At 36.4% G+C, this 18,392-nt stretch overlaps 1 protein-coding gene and 1 long non-coding RNA gene across 9 annotated transcripts in view; one reads left to right on the top strand and one right to left on the bottom strand.

The window, feature by feature from the left end:
• LOC106877906 (uncharacterized) overlaps window positions 1-7,708 on the top strand; it is a 93,006-nt gene extending 85,298 nt beyond the window's left edge. The window contains exon 7 of one of the 2 annotated variants that reach the window (XR_016243743.1): window positions 4,540-7,708. This is a non-coding gene — a long non-coding RNA (uncharacterized LOC106877906). Of the gene's footprint in view, window positions 1-1,627; window positions 2,197-4,539 lie in introns of those variants that run through there. The other variant, XR_016243742.1, reaches the window with a different exon arrangement.
• Window positions 1-18,392, bottom strand: part of LOC106878525 (GRAM domain-containing protein 4) — a 182,881-nt gene that overhangs the window by 70,121 nt on the left and 94,368 nt on the right. For all 7 annotated transcript variants that reach the window (XM_052971959.2, XM_052971961.2, XM_052971962.2 and 4 more), the window contains exons 4-7: window positions 14,251-14,371; window positions 13,434-13,540; window positions 12,920-13,085; window positions 8,474-8,499 (exon numbers count right to left, since the gene is read on the bottom strand). In XM_052971959.2, coding sequence (XP_052827919.1) covers window positions 8,474-8,499; window positions 12,920-13,085; window positions 13,434-13,540; window positions 14,251-14,371 — 420 coding nt within the window. The remainder of the gene's footprint in view (window positions 1-8,473; window positions 8,500-12,919; window positions 13,086-13,433; window positions 13,541-14,250; window positions 14,372-18,392) is intronic.

Here is an 18,392-nt window from a genome sequence, read left to right as displayed (position 1 = left end):
CGTTTAACGTCCGCTTTCCATGCTAGCATGGGTTGGACAATTTGACTGAGGACTGGTGAAACCAGATGGCTACACCACGCTCCAATCTGATTTGGCAGAGTTTCTACGGCTGGATGCCCTTCCTAACGCCAACCTCTCAGAGAGTGTAGTGGGTGCTTTTACGCGTCACCCGCACGAAGGCCAGTCAGGCGGTACTGGCAACGGCCACGCTCAAAATGGTGTGTTTTATGTGCCACCCGCACAAGAGCCAGTCTAGGGGCACTGGCAACGATCTCGCTCGAAAAGTCCTTACAGATGCCGCGGGCACAAGTGCCAGAAAAACGACGCTGGGCACAGGTGCCATCACGATTTCGATTTCGCTTGCCCCAATAAGTCTTCACAAGCTGAGCTTCATGTCCCAATGAAGGAGACGACATTGGCATGGGTACCAGTCGTCGAATTTAACTCGATTTCGATTTCACTTGCCTCAACAGGTCTTCGCAAGTGGAGTTAAGTGTCAAATTTAACTCGATTTCGATTTCACTTGCCTCAACAGGTCTTCGCAAGTAGAGATTCAGTGTCCATATATATATATATATATATATATACATATATATATATATATATATATATATATATATATATATATATATATCTTTAAACAGAGTAGCTGCTTGGCTAGGTTTCTGTTTTGTGCTGGACGGGAGTACTGGACTCCCTATTTAAAAATATAAAGACACAGATATTGTGTCACATAACCAGCTGGAAACAATGTTTCCTGGTGCTAAACAATAGTAACAATTGTCCCTTCCAGGACAGACACATTATATTGCCAAATAGTCTTTACTTTATTTATATATATATCTATATATAATCATCATCATCATCATCATCATTTAACATTTATTGTCCATGCTGTCAGGAGTTGGATGGTTTGACCAGAGCTAGAAAGCTGGGGAGCTGCACCAGACTCCAGTCTGATTTGGCAAGGCTTCTACAGCTGGAGGCCCTTCCTAAAGTTAACCACTTTACAGAGTGTACTGGGTGCTTCTTTTATATGGCACTGCATGGGTGCCTTTATGTGACTCCAGCACAAATGCAATTTATGTGGCACTGACACAGGGCCAATGGGAGTGACCTTAACACTTATGGTGTGGAGCAAGGGCCTTCTTGAGTCCAGCAATATATATATACATATATATATATATATATATATATATATATATATATCCCTTTTAACTGGAAGTTCAAATACCACCGATCATAAGCATGCTTGATCAGGGCAGGCTAGCCTAAGGCTAAATAACAATTGCTGAAGCTAAGAATCATAAAGGAATCTTTGGTAAGAATTCCATGCAGAATGCAGAGAGGAGATAAAATATGGTGGGAGACCAAATCATCATCATCATTGTATATGAATAATTACAAGTTATCAGACATGTCTAAAAATATATTTGATTCCCTAATGTTTTTGGAAAACATTTCCTAAGCACAAAGAATTTATTTATTGTTGATTTTTAACTAAGATTAAGTCTCTGATAATATTCTAAGTTGATGTTAATATACCCAGGAGAACATATTTGAATTACAAAAACTATATTTGACTTTTTTTGTTTTTCTTTTTGAATCTTCATTTTGTTTTGTTCAGTGTAGCTGATAGATAACAGCCCGGAGCAGAACATCAATAGAGTTGGCACATCTCCTGCTTCTGTATTGATATAAAGTCAGTACAAGTTTTTCTAAAGATAACCAGTCTTTAAATTCATCTAAGTGCTTTACAGAATGAAATATGGAAGAAAAATTATAGGATAAATGGATGACAATGAATCAATGGAGAAGGTCATATGTGGAGGAAAGTTATTCAACATGTTGGCAGAAAGTCACTTAAAGACATACTCCAGCCTCTCATAGGAATGCTGTCTTCTTTCTTTGTCTTTTCTATTGCAACTACAATGCCCTCTTCTAACTTTTGAAGCTTTCTGGTTTTGGGTACCTTTTTTCAATTGTAACCAGCTATCACATTTTTACTCCTTCCATCAGCCATCTTATGTTCAATACCCCACAAAAAATGCCCTTCCTCAGCTCATATCTTTCCTACAGCTGTTGACTTAAAGTCCTTTAAGCAGATCCTTAATGACGTCATTTTTACCAGTTTTTGATATTGGGTACTGACCCTCCCTCCAAAGATCAAGCAAATAAAAAAAAAAACACAAAAAAGCCTTCAAAAAGTCCCTAAACCCCTTTCTGAGATACATTTTTACTTCAAATGTCAACTTATATGCAGTATAACATGCTATATGCCTGTCTAATACTGATTTCTTCTAAGTACACAGTTAATGAATGATCCCCCAAACAAATTACTGGTATTCATTGTATGAACCATTGAGTAATTTGAAAATTTTTGACTTGAACCACAGAAGAGGAAAGAGAAGACGCATGATCTTTGTTTAGAATCCCTGCGACTAGTGTGAGCAATGGAATATGTTAACCCTGGACCAGAGAATTGGCACAAATGCTTACAAAAGCGTTGCTTCTGTTGAAAGTACCTGAAAAAATGGTATTCGTTAGAATGTGCTTCTCTATGCCCCTTAACTTGAAAATCTTTGTAACACAATGAATTCAATCTGGAACCAAAGGGACACCACTTCAGTTTCTTACTTCCTGACTCTCCGAGGAAGAGTTACAGACTGAAACTGTGGATACTTTACTCTTCACAACAAATTATGGGCCATAGAAGGGAACGGCATTGTTTGGGTGCTTTTAATAGGAGTTACTATCTTGTAAGCATTCAAAGCCATCTCTCTTGCTTTGATGGTAACTTTCTCCAGTTTCAATGTAGTTTCAGGAGGTTTATATAAAACATTTCCATCATAAACAATCAAAATAATAAATTATAAATACATATCCTTGATGGTGGGTTGTGTATATTCCAACCCCAAAACAAAGAATATGCTGAAACAACAACAACAACAGCCGCCGCTGCTGCCACCACTGCCAGGCCGCCGCCACCACAGTTGCCGCCTCCACCAATGCAACCATCATCCTCATAATGTGTTATACTCTGCTAAAGCCTTAGTGACAACATTCTTCCTCTGTGTATCGTTGAAGGACACCATCTAAATGGTGGTGATATCAGGTTTCTGTCCTTTCTTAACTCTATGTTCTGCAGCTTAGAAACATTGTTATGTAAAAACCTCTGGTATAAAAGTATCTGACTAGCAAAAGAAGTAAGGGTTGGTGACAGGAAAGGCACCTGGCTGTAGAATACAGTAGCAATAAGTTTTGTGCAGTCCATCATGCCAGCATGGAAAAGGTGAAAGTAAAGCAATAAATATAGGTAAGGGTTAGCAGTAGGAAGGGCATCCAATCGTAGAAAATCTGCCTCAGCAAATTCTGTCCAACCCATGCAAGCATGGAAAAGTGGACGTTAAAATGATGAAGATGATATCTGACATTCTCTGACCTCTTCAACAACTCTTTACCCCACGGAGACATAAGGATGTGTGATGAAAGATTTAAGACAAAAAGAAACTAAAAGGATAATAACAATAATAATAGAGCTGAAGTGAAGGCCAAATATACAATGGGTGTTTGTTTGATCAACCAAATATGACCATCCCCAAGTATAACAATATCTGTTTCAACACACTATTTCATATCAAGAATCTTGAAAGACAAATTCGTAAATCTTTTGAAGTTGTTTTTTTTATAAAATGTAATCTCTAAACATGTTTGGTTCCATGAAGTACAGAGACCTAACGTGTAAATATGTTTTACATGAAAAGAACTTAACAAGAACAATAAAATGACCACCACTGCTACAATATGTGTGTGTGTGCATAAATATATGTATGTGTGTCAATGTGTGTATATGTGCATCTGTGTGTGCATGCATTTATGTATATATAAATATGTGTGTATGTTTGTATATGTGCATCAGTGTGTATGTGTGTGTGTGTGTGTATATATATATATATATATGCATCTGCATGTGTGTGTGTGTGTGTGCATATGTGTATGTGTGTGTGTATATGTGCCGCTGAATGTGTGAGTATGTGTATGTGTGCATGTGTTTATGTATATATAGATATATGTGTGTGTGTATGTTTGTATACATGCATCAGTGTGTATGTGAGTGTGTATATATATATGCACCTGTGTGTGTGTGTGTGTCCCCAATGCCTGAGTTATGTACTTTAGTCATTCAACGAACATCGAGTACTAAAAGAAGTACCATTGTACTGAAGCTCATTATGAACCACTGACCATCCCCCACTAAAAGGTGGCGCTCCAGCATGGCCACATACTATGTTCTGAACCATTAAAAGAGTAAACAAATGAAAGAATAAAATGTAAAAGAATATTGAAGTTTGAAAATTGAATACAATTATTCAAAATCTTCGTTGCACTTTAATGGTTAGCAACAGAGGAGTGGCATGCATCCAGAATCTCAATGGAATTTGGAAACTATTTGCATTCACAAATATAGACGCTAATCTCTGGATTGATGCCATGGAAATGTTTAATAAACTATTAATATTGTTTCGGGTATATTTGCAGAGAAATCATGGAGGGAAATCCACCCGGAAGATTCATTATGGAAAATTTGTTTAAAGCATCTAACTTGCTTAAAAAAAACAACAAAAAAAATCCAATGTTGTTGTTATCGAAATTGCAGCATCCATAGTTGCAACAGTTGTTGTTGTTGTGGTTATTTGATAGCTCTGCTGATGTAACAGACCCATGGAACAGAGATAACCAATCAGACGAGCTATCCAATTGACATTTCGAGCAGTGTCCTTCCTTCGAACCAATTTATTTGTTTATTTAATATTATTTTTATGGTAGCCATGTGGTTAAGAAGCCTGTTTTACAGACATGTATTTCTCAGGTTCAATCCTACGGTAAGGTACCTTATGCAAGCATTTTCTTCTGATGGGTTGATAAATATCTTGTGAGTGAAATTTGGTGGATGGAAACTGTGAAGAACTGTATCCATGTGAACCCACCTACTTACCTTTCTGCATCCCTACCCACCACCATCATCATTGTTTTAACCATTATTTCATGATCAGTTTCCAGGCCACACAGGTCAGATGGATTGTCCCAATAGGAATCAGCTTTCATTCAGAGTCCCAACCTTCCCAGATGAACGAGAAGAGCACATCTTTTCCTGTCTGTTTCATTCTAGCATGGTTTCTATGGCTACATGCCATTCCCAACGACCAGCCAATAATCTATAGCGTTTACTTGGTGCACTTTATCATGGCACCAGCACTAGTGAGGCTGTCCGATTCTCCACAACTACAGGTTCAAAGTAGCACCAACCAAACTCACTGACCCCCACCACTCCCTTATTACCAACAACATGAGAGAACATCGATTTCTATCCTCCTATTCAGAATAAACACACACACACACACACACACACACACACACACACACATATAAAATAAAAAGCACTAGAAATTACATCCACTTTCTCCACAATATTCATAAAAGAGAAGACAGAGCATAGAAAGTAACATAATGAATGCTGTGAGCAATTGGAGGGACCATATTTAGCTATGAGAAAGGTGCAACATCAAGAGTAATCAGAAGATACACTAAAAGCCATCGAGACAACCCCAGTCTTACCAGGACCCAAATCTCTCCAGAGTGAACCACAGAGAATACAAAACAGTGAAGTTTGCCTCATTGCAGGTTGCACACAGCATTACCCATGCAAAAGAAAAAAGAATATTAAAAGCAAAAACCCCTCGGACTTGAGAAGGGTGCAGTGTGTTGCTACAAAAGAGCTTTACCCTATCCAAGGGACTACATGAAAACCTGCTTCCAATCACCCATGTACAACTTCCCAGTACATTGCTACTATAATATCCTAAAAACACTCGCTCTTCACAACAACCCAGTCATCATCATCATCCTCATCATCATTGTTCTAAGATCTACTTTGTTATGCTTGGATGGTTGGATGCCCTTCCTGTTGCCAACCCTCACCTGTTTCCAAGTAAGGTGATAGTTACCCCCCCCCCCCCCCATGACCTGACATGTTCTCATGGAAAATTGGAAATGAAGTGATCGCCATGACTATCACGCAATGTTAAGGAGACAATAACATCCTCCACATACTCGTACACCTTCGCACTCATGGTGAGCTTCCTTTGGTCTACCAAATCCATTCACAAAGCTTTGGCCAACTCAGGACAATAGTGGAATACGTTGTCAAAGGTGCTGTTCAGTGGGATTGAACCCAAAGGCATGTGGTTGGGATATACAAACTTGTTAACCACACAGCCATACCTGCACCTATCTACATAAATGCACACACATACATGCATACACACACACACACATATATATACACACATATATATATATACTTGCGTGCAAATACATGTATGTTTATGTGTCTACGTATATATGTATATAAATATGTGTATGTATATACAATCTGTTTCACCACTTAACAGTCCAAACAAATCTACACATTGTTTATTTATAGAGAAAGAAAGTTTTTACCTGTAAAGTGTATTGCGTAGTGACAATCAATTTAATAGACATGTTTACATTAGTACGGACAACTTTGAAGGAGCCCCTACCTGGTCGCTTTAGCTGCTAGAAACAGAAAGCAAAATACCTTCAAGCTCTGCTCTACCACTTTAGAAAGTTGACACACTGAATATGTAGTCCTAGGTACATAAAGCCAAATGAAAAATAGTTGGAATACACTATGTAATATAATACTAGACAGGTATACTGTGTTTAATGGGATGGTCATGGCTGGAACATCGTTTGGCTGTACAAACGGAACTAATCTAGCATTAAACAACAATTATAGAAAACATCAAACAGAATAATTGTTATAGACATCAAAGATATATATATATGAATGAAAAATAGATGGGATGGTCGCAACCGGAGTGTCTTTGGAGCTTATCAACATGATATTCTATTACAGTTATTCCAACGACGGGTGGTAGCTATCGGACTACCTCCTACATATTTTGCTATCAGCAGCCATTAGATGAAACACAGTTGCCATGGTAACAAGTTAGAATAAACACAGTAAACTCATTATTGATATCTTTCAATTAGGTAGGAGGAAGGATGGGTGGGAAACAGGAAAAAAGAACAGGATGCAATCACCACCACCACCACCACCATCATCATCATCATTTTAGCTTACATGGGTCAGATGGAATCTGTTGAGGCAGACTTGCAACAGCTGGATGCCTTTCCTGTCTCCAAACCTCACCTCTTTCCAAGTAAACTAATAATTGCCGATGGTGAGAAAATGCTTTCATTGAAGATGTGAAACAATGGACATCACTTGTATGATGATGATATTGGGTCTAAAATTGTTGTTGGTTTGTGGTCATGCTGGGGCTCCTTGATGAGTTTAGTTGGACAAGTTGACCTCGGTACTTATTTTTTTGGTTCCTTTAGCCAAACCACTAAATTACAGGGATGTAAGCAAACCAACACCAGTTGTCAAGTTTTGGTGTGGCACAAACATAGCACAAAAAGACCCCCCACACACACAACAGGCTTCTTTCAGTTATTTTCCTCCAAATCCACTCATGAGGGTTAGGGTCAGCCTGGAACTATCATGGAAGATACTTGCCCAAGGTACCACATAGTGGGACTGAACTGGGGTTGCAAAACAAACTTCTTAATTACACAGCCACACTTGCAGCCTACAATTCAATTAAATAAATTCCAAATGCATTTACATTATTGTCCTTGTCACCACCACCATCATCATCATCATCTTTTTTATATATGATAAAAATCATATATAAAAATGTGTGTGTGTGTGTGTGTGTGTGTGTGTGTGTGTGTGTGTGTGTGTGTGTGTATATATATATATGTATATATTCTTTAAGTTTGTTTATGGGAAACATTTTGAATATGCATATAAAAGCTCGTATTTTATTATGTTGGTTACAGCCTGATACCAAATTGCAATACAAGTTTTTATGGGTTTTTTTCTTTGTTGGTGGTGGGGGATCACCAAGCTGATATAATGTAGGATAAATATAGTAATAAGAACCCATGGATGGAATATACATGGATTATCGTTATTGTTAGCAACTACACTCTCTGAGTGGTAGCATTAGTAAGGGCATCCAGCTGTGGAAACTCTGCCAGATCAGATTGGAGCCTGGTGCAGCCTCCTGGCTTGCCAGTCCTCAGTCAAATCATCCAACCCATGCCAGCATGGAAAGCAGATGCTAAACGATGATGATGATGATGATATATGACAGACTTGTTTCAGCTTCCAGTGACCAGATCCACTTACAAAGCTTTGGTCAGCCTGAGGCTACAGAAGAAGACACTTGCCCAAGGTACCATGCAGTCGGACTGACCATAAAACCACAAAGGTTGTAAAATAAACCACAAATAAATGTTTGCCCCAAAAGGGGGCAGCAGAAACAGAAGGGAAAAAGAAGGATATCCAATGGAAATGTTGGATGTTTGATGTACTTACCAAACCGGGTGATATTATTCTTTAGCCTGAAGAAATAGAACAGAAGAAAATTATTTTGAGAAAAAAATAAACATCAACTGTAACTACTACTACTACTATGACCACCACCACCATAATGATAGCAATGATGATGAGTATAAAAACCACCACCACCACCACCACCACCACCACCACCACCACCACCACTACTACTACTACTACTACTACTACTACTGACTAGTAAATTTCCAGACTCTCATTTTCTTATTGGTTTCCTGTCACTGTTTCTGTCATTCCTTCATTACCTGAAAAGGTTACTCTGGAATACCCATCCCTTTTTTTTCTCCATCCAATCTCTTGTATAATATTCTTCAATGTTTGCTTTATCATTGCTATTTTCATCTCAATCTCTTTTTCTTAATTGTGTCGCTAGTCCCTTCTTCCCCCCACGCCCCTTCTCTGCCATACTCTCCCCATTTCCCCCTCTTACTTATCGTTCCCTTGGCTGAAATGCCATCACCCACCCTTTGTTCCCTTTCCCCTCAGTTATGAAGGCCACATTCGGCTCTTCACCTTGTAAGTTACAAGGCAATCATCACAAGAGGTGGTCCTTTGAAGGAAAAAAAAGGCACCTACATAGTTCACTGCAGAAAGGGGTTGACATTAAGAAAGATATCCATCCATGGGAACTATGTTGAAGAAGACATTGGTACAAGAGGCAGTCCTTTCAATCATCAGACCATGTGAAACTATCCAAGCCATACCAGCATGAAAACCAAACATCAAATGATGTTGATGATGATGATGGTGACAATGGATGATGGTAATAATGATGATGATGATTTCACTTTTACCATTGTCGATTCTCCTGCCAATTTCCAGCAAAAGAAAACGTTTCTTTCTAATCCACTTGTCATCGACTTAAAATACTTTCAATATTGATTTGACAAATGACGACAGGATGGAAAAGGAAAAACAAACCATCCATGTTGTTTTCTCTTTTGATATCTGAAATATTATTTCTTTATTAAATATTTAAAATTCCTACATTAAATATTGCATCTTTTCAAATGTGAAGTGCTTGGAGAGATGATGAGTGGTTGGGAAATTTCCTTTGCAACTGCGCTTCTTGGTTTAATCCCACTGCATAGTACTTCAGCCCTTTAACATATCAACCAAAATATTCTCCTTGTTTTATGCTCCAACTGACCAGGTCTGGCCTCTCACACCTGCCTGATAATGTCATTCTAAAGATCAAAGCTATAAGACAATGCATGATCACTTCAAAACAGTATGTACAAATAACCGTTACATTTGAGTGAATAATCTGAATGCTAAAAGGGTTGGACTAGTTTCTTCTTTTCTAGCTTCAGTTTGCCCAACAATGAATGATAAAAAACATTTTGCAGACAGAAATTGTGCAGAAGTATTTTGTTATGTATGTATGTATGTATGTATGTATGCATGCATGTTTGTATGTATGTATTGTACTGTTCCGTGATGGTAAGATCAACAAAAAAAGTACTCCATCTGGTGAGAGATAAATATTATTTAATGAACACAATATGTGTTTTTATGTGCTACTGTTAGTTTCATGGTCTGAGAACAAGCCAAACAGTGTTTTAAAACATGCCTGGTTTTCCAGTACAATCATCAGACACTGCCCACGTAGCATGATAAACTAAAAATGGGACAACAGAAAAAGCAAGAAGCAACAGCAAGGAAGTATATATATAAAAGGTGGAAAATGAAAAAGAAATCAGAAAGAAACAAAAGGGAGAATAAGAGTTATTTCCCTTAGACTGTAAAAATATAAGACTGAAAAGATAGTGACTTAGAGCCTATGGTACACTTATTCAATCTGGTAGGTAGGCACTTTCCAGTTCATCAACAGGAACTTAGGCATATGCTTACACCCACTGAAAATTTCGGATCTACAGTTCAGCTGTGAGTTAGAGTTCTTATTTCAACTATGTATAGCTTACATTTTCACAATCCGTTATAAATAACTCTTATTCTCCCTTTTCCTTATTTTGATTCTTCTTTGTTTTCTGGATTTTCAACCTTCTACCTTTTATATATACTTCCTTTTTGCCTTTTCTCACTTCTCTTATTCCATTTTTAGTTTGTTATGCCATGTGGGCAGTGTCTGATGATTGTGCCGGAATACCAGATATGTCATAAAACACACTTTGGCATGTCCTCAGCACATGAAACTAATAGTAGCACATAAAAACATATTTGATGGTTATTAAATAACACACACACACACACACACACATACACACACACACACACACATATATATATATATATAACAATATATTATAAATTAACTACCAACAAAAATAATTGGTAAGCTAACTTAAAAAATCATCACCTAAATAGCAGAAAAAAACGACAGTGAACAAGAATCGATCCTTTTGGTTATATTAATAATAATAAAGGAGTTACGACGCAAAAAACGTATAAATTCAAAAGAACATATTTATCTTCTTCAATATATATTTCAGTATAAAGAATTCATTAAGATGCTTAAATAAAAATTTCTTTACACATCATTCAGGAACAGATATAACATCAGAAAAAATACATTCCGTTTAAAAACACAAACCGTTCATGGCGAAAATATATATATATATATATATATATATATATGTACATGCATATGTATACATATATACATCATTATCATCTTGACATGCATTTTCTCATGCTCGCCAAGGTTACTTGGCATTTTTTGAGGTAGATTTGTAGATTTTCACTGGCCAGATACCCTTCCTGTCACCAACCTCACCTGTTGCCAAGTCAGATAATATTTTCTTCTTGTCAGACATATTTTCATGGAAGAATACAAATGAAGGACACCACTCGTACAATTTTCCGTGTTCATTTACACCCATTATGTCATGGAGACACTATCACACACACACACATACACTAACAGACGTGCACACACACACACACATGTGCGCATTTATACATACAAGCATATGTATATGTATGTATGCAGTTATTGTATGCATGTGTGCGTGTGTGTGTGTATATATATATATATATATATATATATATATATATATATATATATGTGTGTGTGTATATATATGTATATATATGTGTATATATATGTATATACATGACAGGCTTCTTTCAGTTTCTGGTTACCAAATGGTTGTGATGGTGGTGGTGGTGGTTGTGATGACGATGGCAACGCTAATGATGACAATAATGATGATGGAAGTGGTGGTGATGATGGTGACATCACAATGACAACGGTTTCTATATAGAAATGCACAGACATCATTTAGTAATCGCTGAGAGACATGATATAGTGACATCAACAACACCAACAACAACTAAAATAACACACAATCAACTCGATTTATCACACAATGTTTCTTGTAAAGGAAATCAATATATTTCTGAGTTTCTCTTTCCCAAAGCTTTACATTTATTTCTGAGAGAATCAATTGAAATTCAAATCAAATCAGGTGAATCTCATAGCATTTTTTATTATTGGGGTCTTAATCTTTTAGTTGTGTCATTTACTGAGTTGTGGCCATGTTGGGGCACTACCCTCGAGAGTTTAGTTAGACAAATTGACTCCCTGTACTTATTTCTCTTTAAGTCTGGTATGTATCCTATCAGTCCTCTTTTGACAAACTGCTAAGTTATGGGAATGTACACAAACCAACGCTGGCTGTCAAGTAGTGACAATGGACATTTCCTCCCCACCACATATTTGATGGGCTTCTTTCAGTGTCTGTCTACCAAATTCACTCACAAGGCTTTGGCCAGCCTGGAGCTATATTACAAGACACTTGCCCAAGGGACCATGCAGTGGGACTGGACATGAAACCATGTGGTTGGGAAGCAAACTTCTTATTCGACAGACATGGGTGCTTAACTTATACACTTTTACCCATCACTATTGGATAGGGGTCAAAGCAAGTATCATTTACTATAACTTTGGGTCAACCCAAGCCATACAAATAAAATTGGGTTTTTATGGAATGTGTTTAGAAACCTAGCAGATGGTTTGAACCTGTAATTCAAAGGTCCAAGCTTGTTATGCACTGAGTCATGTTGATTCTATCAGAGAATTACATTAAACATATACGTGTGTCTATGGAATATTCAGTTATTTATTTGCTAATTCAATGAACAAGAAGTCCAGTTGATCAAAACAACTGGATGCTCTTTGTTAAAACCAACAGAGATCCATTTACTCACTACTTTACTTTATAAATCCAATAAGAATGGTGAAATTATAAAAAATTGGTCCCAGTAGCATTTAATGTCAAACCAAAAAGAAATAAAATTAGATATTGTAAAATATTTAAAACATCATTTCTACCAAGTGAATTACTTATCAGAATTGTAAATATAAAAGACATTTTAAGGATTTCTTTTATAAATACAAAATGGAGAAAAAAAAATCATGAAAGAAAATTGATGTGGATTTACTTTCGGACAGTTAAAGGATCTCCATCAGAATCAATTTCCGGATTTGGTTCTGGAACTTCAGAGAAATCGTTGATGACTTCAGAGATCTGATCAACAACCGCATCCCAAATCCGTTGCCAGCGCGTCTTGGGACCAATTGAATTTACATCAGTCAAGTCATTGACAACTGTAAATGAAGAATTAAAAAAAAATTAAAACTGAATTACTTTAGACAGTGAAGTGGGTGTGTGTGTGTGTGTGTGTGTGTGTGTGTGTGTGTGTGTGTGTATGCACATATGTATGTGTGTGGGTATGAATGAATGTTTAATCTATTTATCAACCATAAAATGATGAAAGGCAAGGACCAAGTGCAGTGTTAAATCAAATAATGGTTTAAATCAAACATACCTCAACCAATATGGCCCACAATATGACTGGTATGTTAAACAAAGTGATTGATTAACTCTACCAGTCACTCTGGCTTACAAAAGAAGAAAAGAAAGAATTGAAAAGAAACTAATGAATAGTTTGTTACCTTCTCGATCTTCTGTTGGAAGGGAACGATCTTTAACTTCATTGGAGTCTGTCTCATCTGGTGAAACGTGATGTGTTGCATCAGATTTGCTCCGTTGCACTTTTCTTCTGAACAAATTAAACAAAAACAAAATATATTTACATTGACAGAAAAATCGAATTTTAAAAATAATCCTTTATTTGAAAAACAGGTTAAGTGTTGATGATAGGAAAGGCATCAAATTACAAAACTTTGTCTCAAATAATTCTCACTCTAAACTCATAACGTAGAAAAACTAAATTTAATTCACATAATTTTCATTGACCTGAGTCTATGGCAGAAGATGCTTATCCAAAGTGCTACATGGTGGGATTGAACAGTAAGACATGTAGTTACAAATCAATTTTAATTACCCCACAGCCATGAGTGTGCCTAACAGGAAGCAGTGACCATTAGATTTCTGGAGCTAATGTCATAGTAAAGGGCTGAGTTCTTGATAATCGAGGGTTGTGGGCCTTAACTCATATATAGTTCCCAGTTGTTAATGTTTTGCTTTATTTTTTTTACTGGTTTTAGTTACTGGAGTGTGGCCAAGCTGGAGTATTACCCCCCAAATGCCTTTGGGAAATTCTTGAATTCCACACATCCTAAAATCATTACACTGTGTCCCCTATTTATGAATTACAAAAATGAAACAAACAAAAAATGGTTCATGGTCCATAGTCAGAGCCCTTTTCCAGAGCCCTTTTCCTTTTTGGTCAATTATTTCAAAAATAATTAATAGCTAAATCTTAGTTAAAACAAAAACAAACAAAAGGCAAAATTGAAATATATCTACCTTCGCTTCTCTAACGACTGACATTTTTCTTCCAAATGAACATTTCGGCTTTTTTCGTAGTCAAGTTCTTGTTTAACTTTCTCAAATTGACAAGCTTTCTTATATTCTTGTAACTCACTGCCTGTAAACAATTTGGAATTGGCAAAACAGAAATAGAGTGAAAAACTGAAAAATGCTGCTCTCATTTCAAATATTTCATATTTTCCTTTTGTTAGCAAAAGAAAGTGGGAGGGAGGGGGTCGAGAGAGAGAGAGAGAGAGAGAGAGAGATGGTCTTGTTTATTCTGCAATGTCATTTCTCTTTACTCTTCATCTGTAAGTTTATTGTTAATGAAGGGATTAGTTCAAGAGACAACAAATAAATACAAAATAAAACCTATATAAGACAGCATATATCTTAACCCCCTTCTTTTGTTTTTTTTTACTATATTTCTGTCGAAATATACAACCTTTATTTCAATTAACTTTAAAAAATGTTGTAAGAAACAAAAACTGACATGAAATTTTGATAGAAGGTTTCAATCTTGTTCAGTTTAAATCAGGAATTTGGGTTTCAGAGCAAAGGGGACCCATAAGTGGGTTAGGGTTTAGAATTCTGACAGACTTGTTATATTTTTTGTGATTTCACAAAAAACAAAATGTTAACTATTAAAAAAAACAAAATTCATCTTTAATATCAAAATTCATCTTTAACTGACATTTTAAAAAGATGAAAAATAAAAAAAAAAAGCATTTCTTGGGTCAGTTAGTGCAATGTTTTCATAACCTGGACCCTAACACTCTCTTTGGGTCCTTGGGAGATCATAAAAGGGGGCAGGATTTTTAGAAGGGTCACAGTATTTCTCAAATAAAAACCAAATACAATTCTTTTACTTGTTTCAGTCATTAGACTGTGGCCATACTGCAGCACCACTGTGAAGGGTTTAGCTGGACAAAGCCACTTCAGGACTTATATTGAGTCTGACATGTATTCAATCATTCTCTTATTGCCAAATTTAGTTATAATGATGTAAACAAACCAACATCAGTTGTTAGGTAGTGAGGGAATAAACACAAAGATATACACACATGCACATTTACACAGTTCACACACACGTGCATGTGTGCGCACACACGTATGCATGTGCACACATACGCACTAAAATTTTCATAAGGAAAAGTTTGACAGTGACTTTGAAGTTTCAGCTGTCATCTTGCAGAGTGGTTTTCTTTGTTCCTTTCTGGCTTTATAGAGATTTTGGTCAGGAGTTCCTTTGGCATGTGGTATAATGTGAATGAGAATTAGGTGTGGTGTCAGTACTTGGGAGAAGTGGTTGTGTAGAAAAGGAGTGGAGAGTGATAGGAGGAAGATATGTGCTTGTAGGGTGTAGATTGAGAGAAAGCAATGGCAGAGACTGTTACTCTGGTTTGATAGGGGAACTCTGTTATTATTTACAGTTCAGTCATGTATGAAATTAAATGAGTAAACTTGAATGTGGTACATCTGTTGCAAATCCATGACTGTAAGAAAAACACGATAAGATATACAGATAGGAAATTCCAGAGGATCAGCATTTTGCAATGGAAAAACAGGGTGTAGTGGTTAGTGCAGGACCTGGATAGTTGGACACAATTTAAGTAACGGGATGCAAAGATTCAAGTGAATTGGGAGTACCTAAGTGGAAGTAGCACTTAAATTGCCAACTCTTAGGAGCAAAAGCCAATGAAGTAGCAGAAAAAGAAACAGACAAGACATCTGGGCCAAAGGCTGGAATGTAGATGTGCCAATCAGTTAGTGATCTTTCTCTGGATGCTATTAAAATGTCTTTCTGTACAGCAGCAGTAATTATTCAGGATTTAATTTTACTAGAAATGTTCAGATAATTAATTAATCAACCTTGCTAATATCAAACCATTTAAGGCCATCTTTGGTTTTATAATACTTAATATCTATTTTAAAGTGTTCACATATAAATTAATATTTTACATCAGAATTTTATCACAGAACTATTTTCCTAATTTGTGTTTGAAGACACCAACTTAACAATGAAAATATTTGTTATTTTATTAAATCTGAGTAAATTATTTTGAAAATCGACTGAAACATACAAGGATAAGTGTATTTCATTAAAAATTTGATTAGAAAAGGTTAATCCTTTTGATACCAACCCACCTGAGACAAAACCTGCTTCTATGATACAAATCCCCTGTTTTAGAGAGATCTAAATTAAAACATTCCATAAAAATCCCACTTTAATTTATGTCCAAAACACGGACTTAATAATAACAAAATTATTTTACTAAATTCTTCATTATTTTCTAAATTAAATTGAAACAAAGTTCGTGTTTTTCAAAAGAAATACCTTAACAAAACGGTTTTATTTAAATTAAAAGCTTCCATTAAAATTTCATGCTAATTCATACTCCACACACCAGATCAATAGTAACTCTTTTTTTCTTTTGTTTATAAATTCTTCATTATTTTCAAAATTAATTGAAACCAAGGCAGTGTATTTCAGCAGAAAAATGGTAATGAAAGGGTTAAACACTTGAAACACACATTTCACAAATATGTTGTGCACAACATCCCTAAGCTTTTTGATAATGAAAATCAACTGAATTAACTGCTTCTGAATAAATGAGGAAGTGGCTGAGTGTTCCACAGATATGTTATTGTTAACCCTTTAGTATTTAAACTGAAAATATCTGGCCAAATCATTCTACCTGTTTTATGTTTAAACTGGCCAGATTCAGCCTCTTACACCTACCCTACAATGTCAGTCTAAAAATAAGCAATCACATAATCAAAATCTGGAAGTTACAAGAAAATACAAACTCAAAATAATGTGAATCAATAACCATAACATTTGACAGAATGTTCTGAATGGAAAACGGTTAACAGACAGAATCAGTGAGACCAGGCTCTACGTCTTGGATTGCACATGCAATAGAACTGTTGGGTTTCTATACAGTTTCCATCTACCCAATTTTACATACAAGGTATGGGTAGATCTGAAGCTATATATATATATAATACTAGTTTTCCAGTAGAACCAACTCACTAGTGAAGGCGCATGGTTCAGTGGGTAGAACATTGGGCTCACAATCATGAGGTAGTGAGTTTGATTCCTAGACCAGGCTATGTGATGTGTTCTTGAGCAAGACTCTTTATTTCACATTGCTCCAGTTCACTCATCTCTAGAAATGAGTTGCGATGTCTCTGGTGCCAAGCTGTATCAGCCCCTTTGCTTTTCCCTTGGGTGCCATTGGTGGCATGGAGAGGAGGGGGCTGGAATGATTAGTCTTCCACAAACAACCTGGCCTGGGCTTGTGCCTCAGGGAGTAACTTTCTAGGTGCAATCCCACGGTCACTCATGACCAAAGGGGGTCTTTACCCAATATCCTGTACCCTATAAAAGGTTAAGTCATTACATTTTATAGCTGAATCACAGCATTTCTAAATGCACAGTTGTTTAACCCTAGGTGGACATTGATCATCAAGCTTGTGATCAAATGATGCTATCCAACTATAAACATGTTTTCTTTGTTGTTGTTTTTGTTGCTGCTGGTGGTGGTGGTGGGTGTGAATCTAGTACTACATTATGTCATGTGCTATTCCCATATTAAGACAGTGGGATTTGATTTGATAGAGAATTGGCTGCTATTTCTAGCATGTTGTGTGACCAGATAGAAACTTTCTCATTGACTGCACAGTTTCACCTTTTGCTGCAATGTTGAGGAATAATTGTAATTGTGAGTCATTTTCTGAACTCATCTAAAAAACTGTAAGTTGACAATAATGATGGTGATGATGATGATGATCATGATGATGTGGGTGGTGATGGCGATGGTAATAACAATGTTGATGATAATGATTATGAAGGTGATGACAAATATGATAACAACAATGCTGCTGCTGATGATGATGACAATGATGTTGATGATGATGATGATGACGGTGATGATGATGATGATGATGATGATGAGAACGATAACAATGTTGCTGCTGTTGCTGATGATAATGATGATGATGAGGATGACAATGATGACAACAGTGATGATGATGATGATAATGATGATGAATCAATTTTCGCCTTTCTGTCTGCTAGACTTGAACCTGAGCTATGAATTTTTCTAATTTCTTCAAGAACATATGGATTAATT

This window comes from Octopus bimaculoides, chromosome 11, assembly GCF_046866305.1.
Source record: "Octopus bimaculoides isolate indiv1 chromosome 11, ASM4686630v1, whole genome shotgun sequence".
Taxonomy (NCBI): domain Eukaryota; kingdom Metazoa; phylum Mollusca; class Cephalopoda; order Octopoda; family Octopodidae; genus Octopus; species Octopus bimaculoides.
This window is presented reverse-complemented; position numbering and strand designations above follow the sequence as displayed.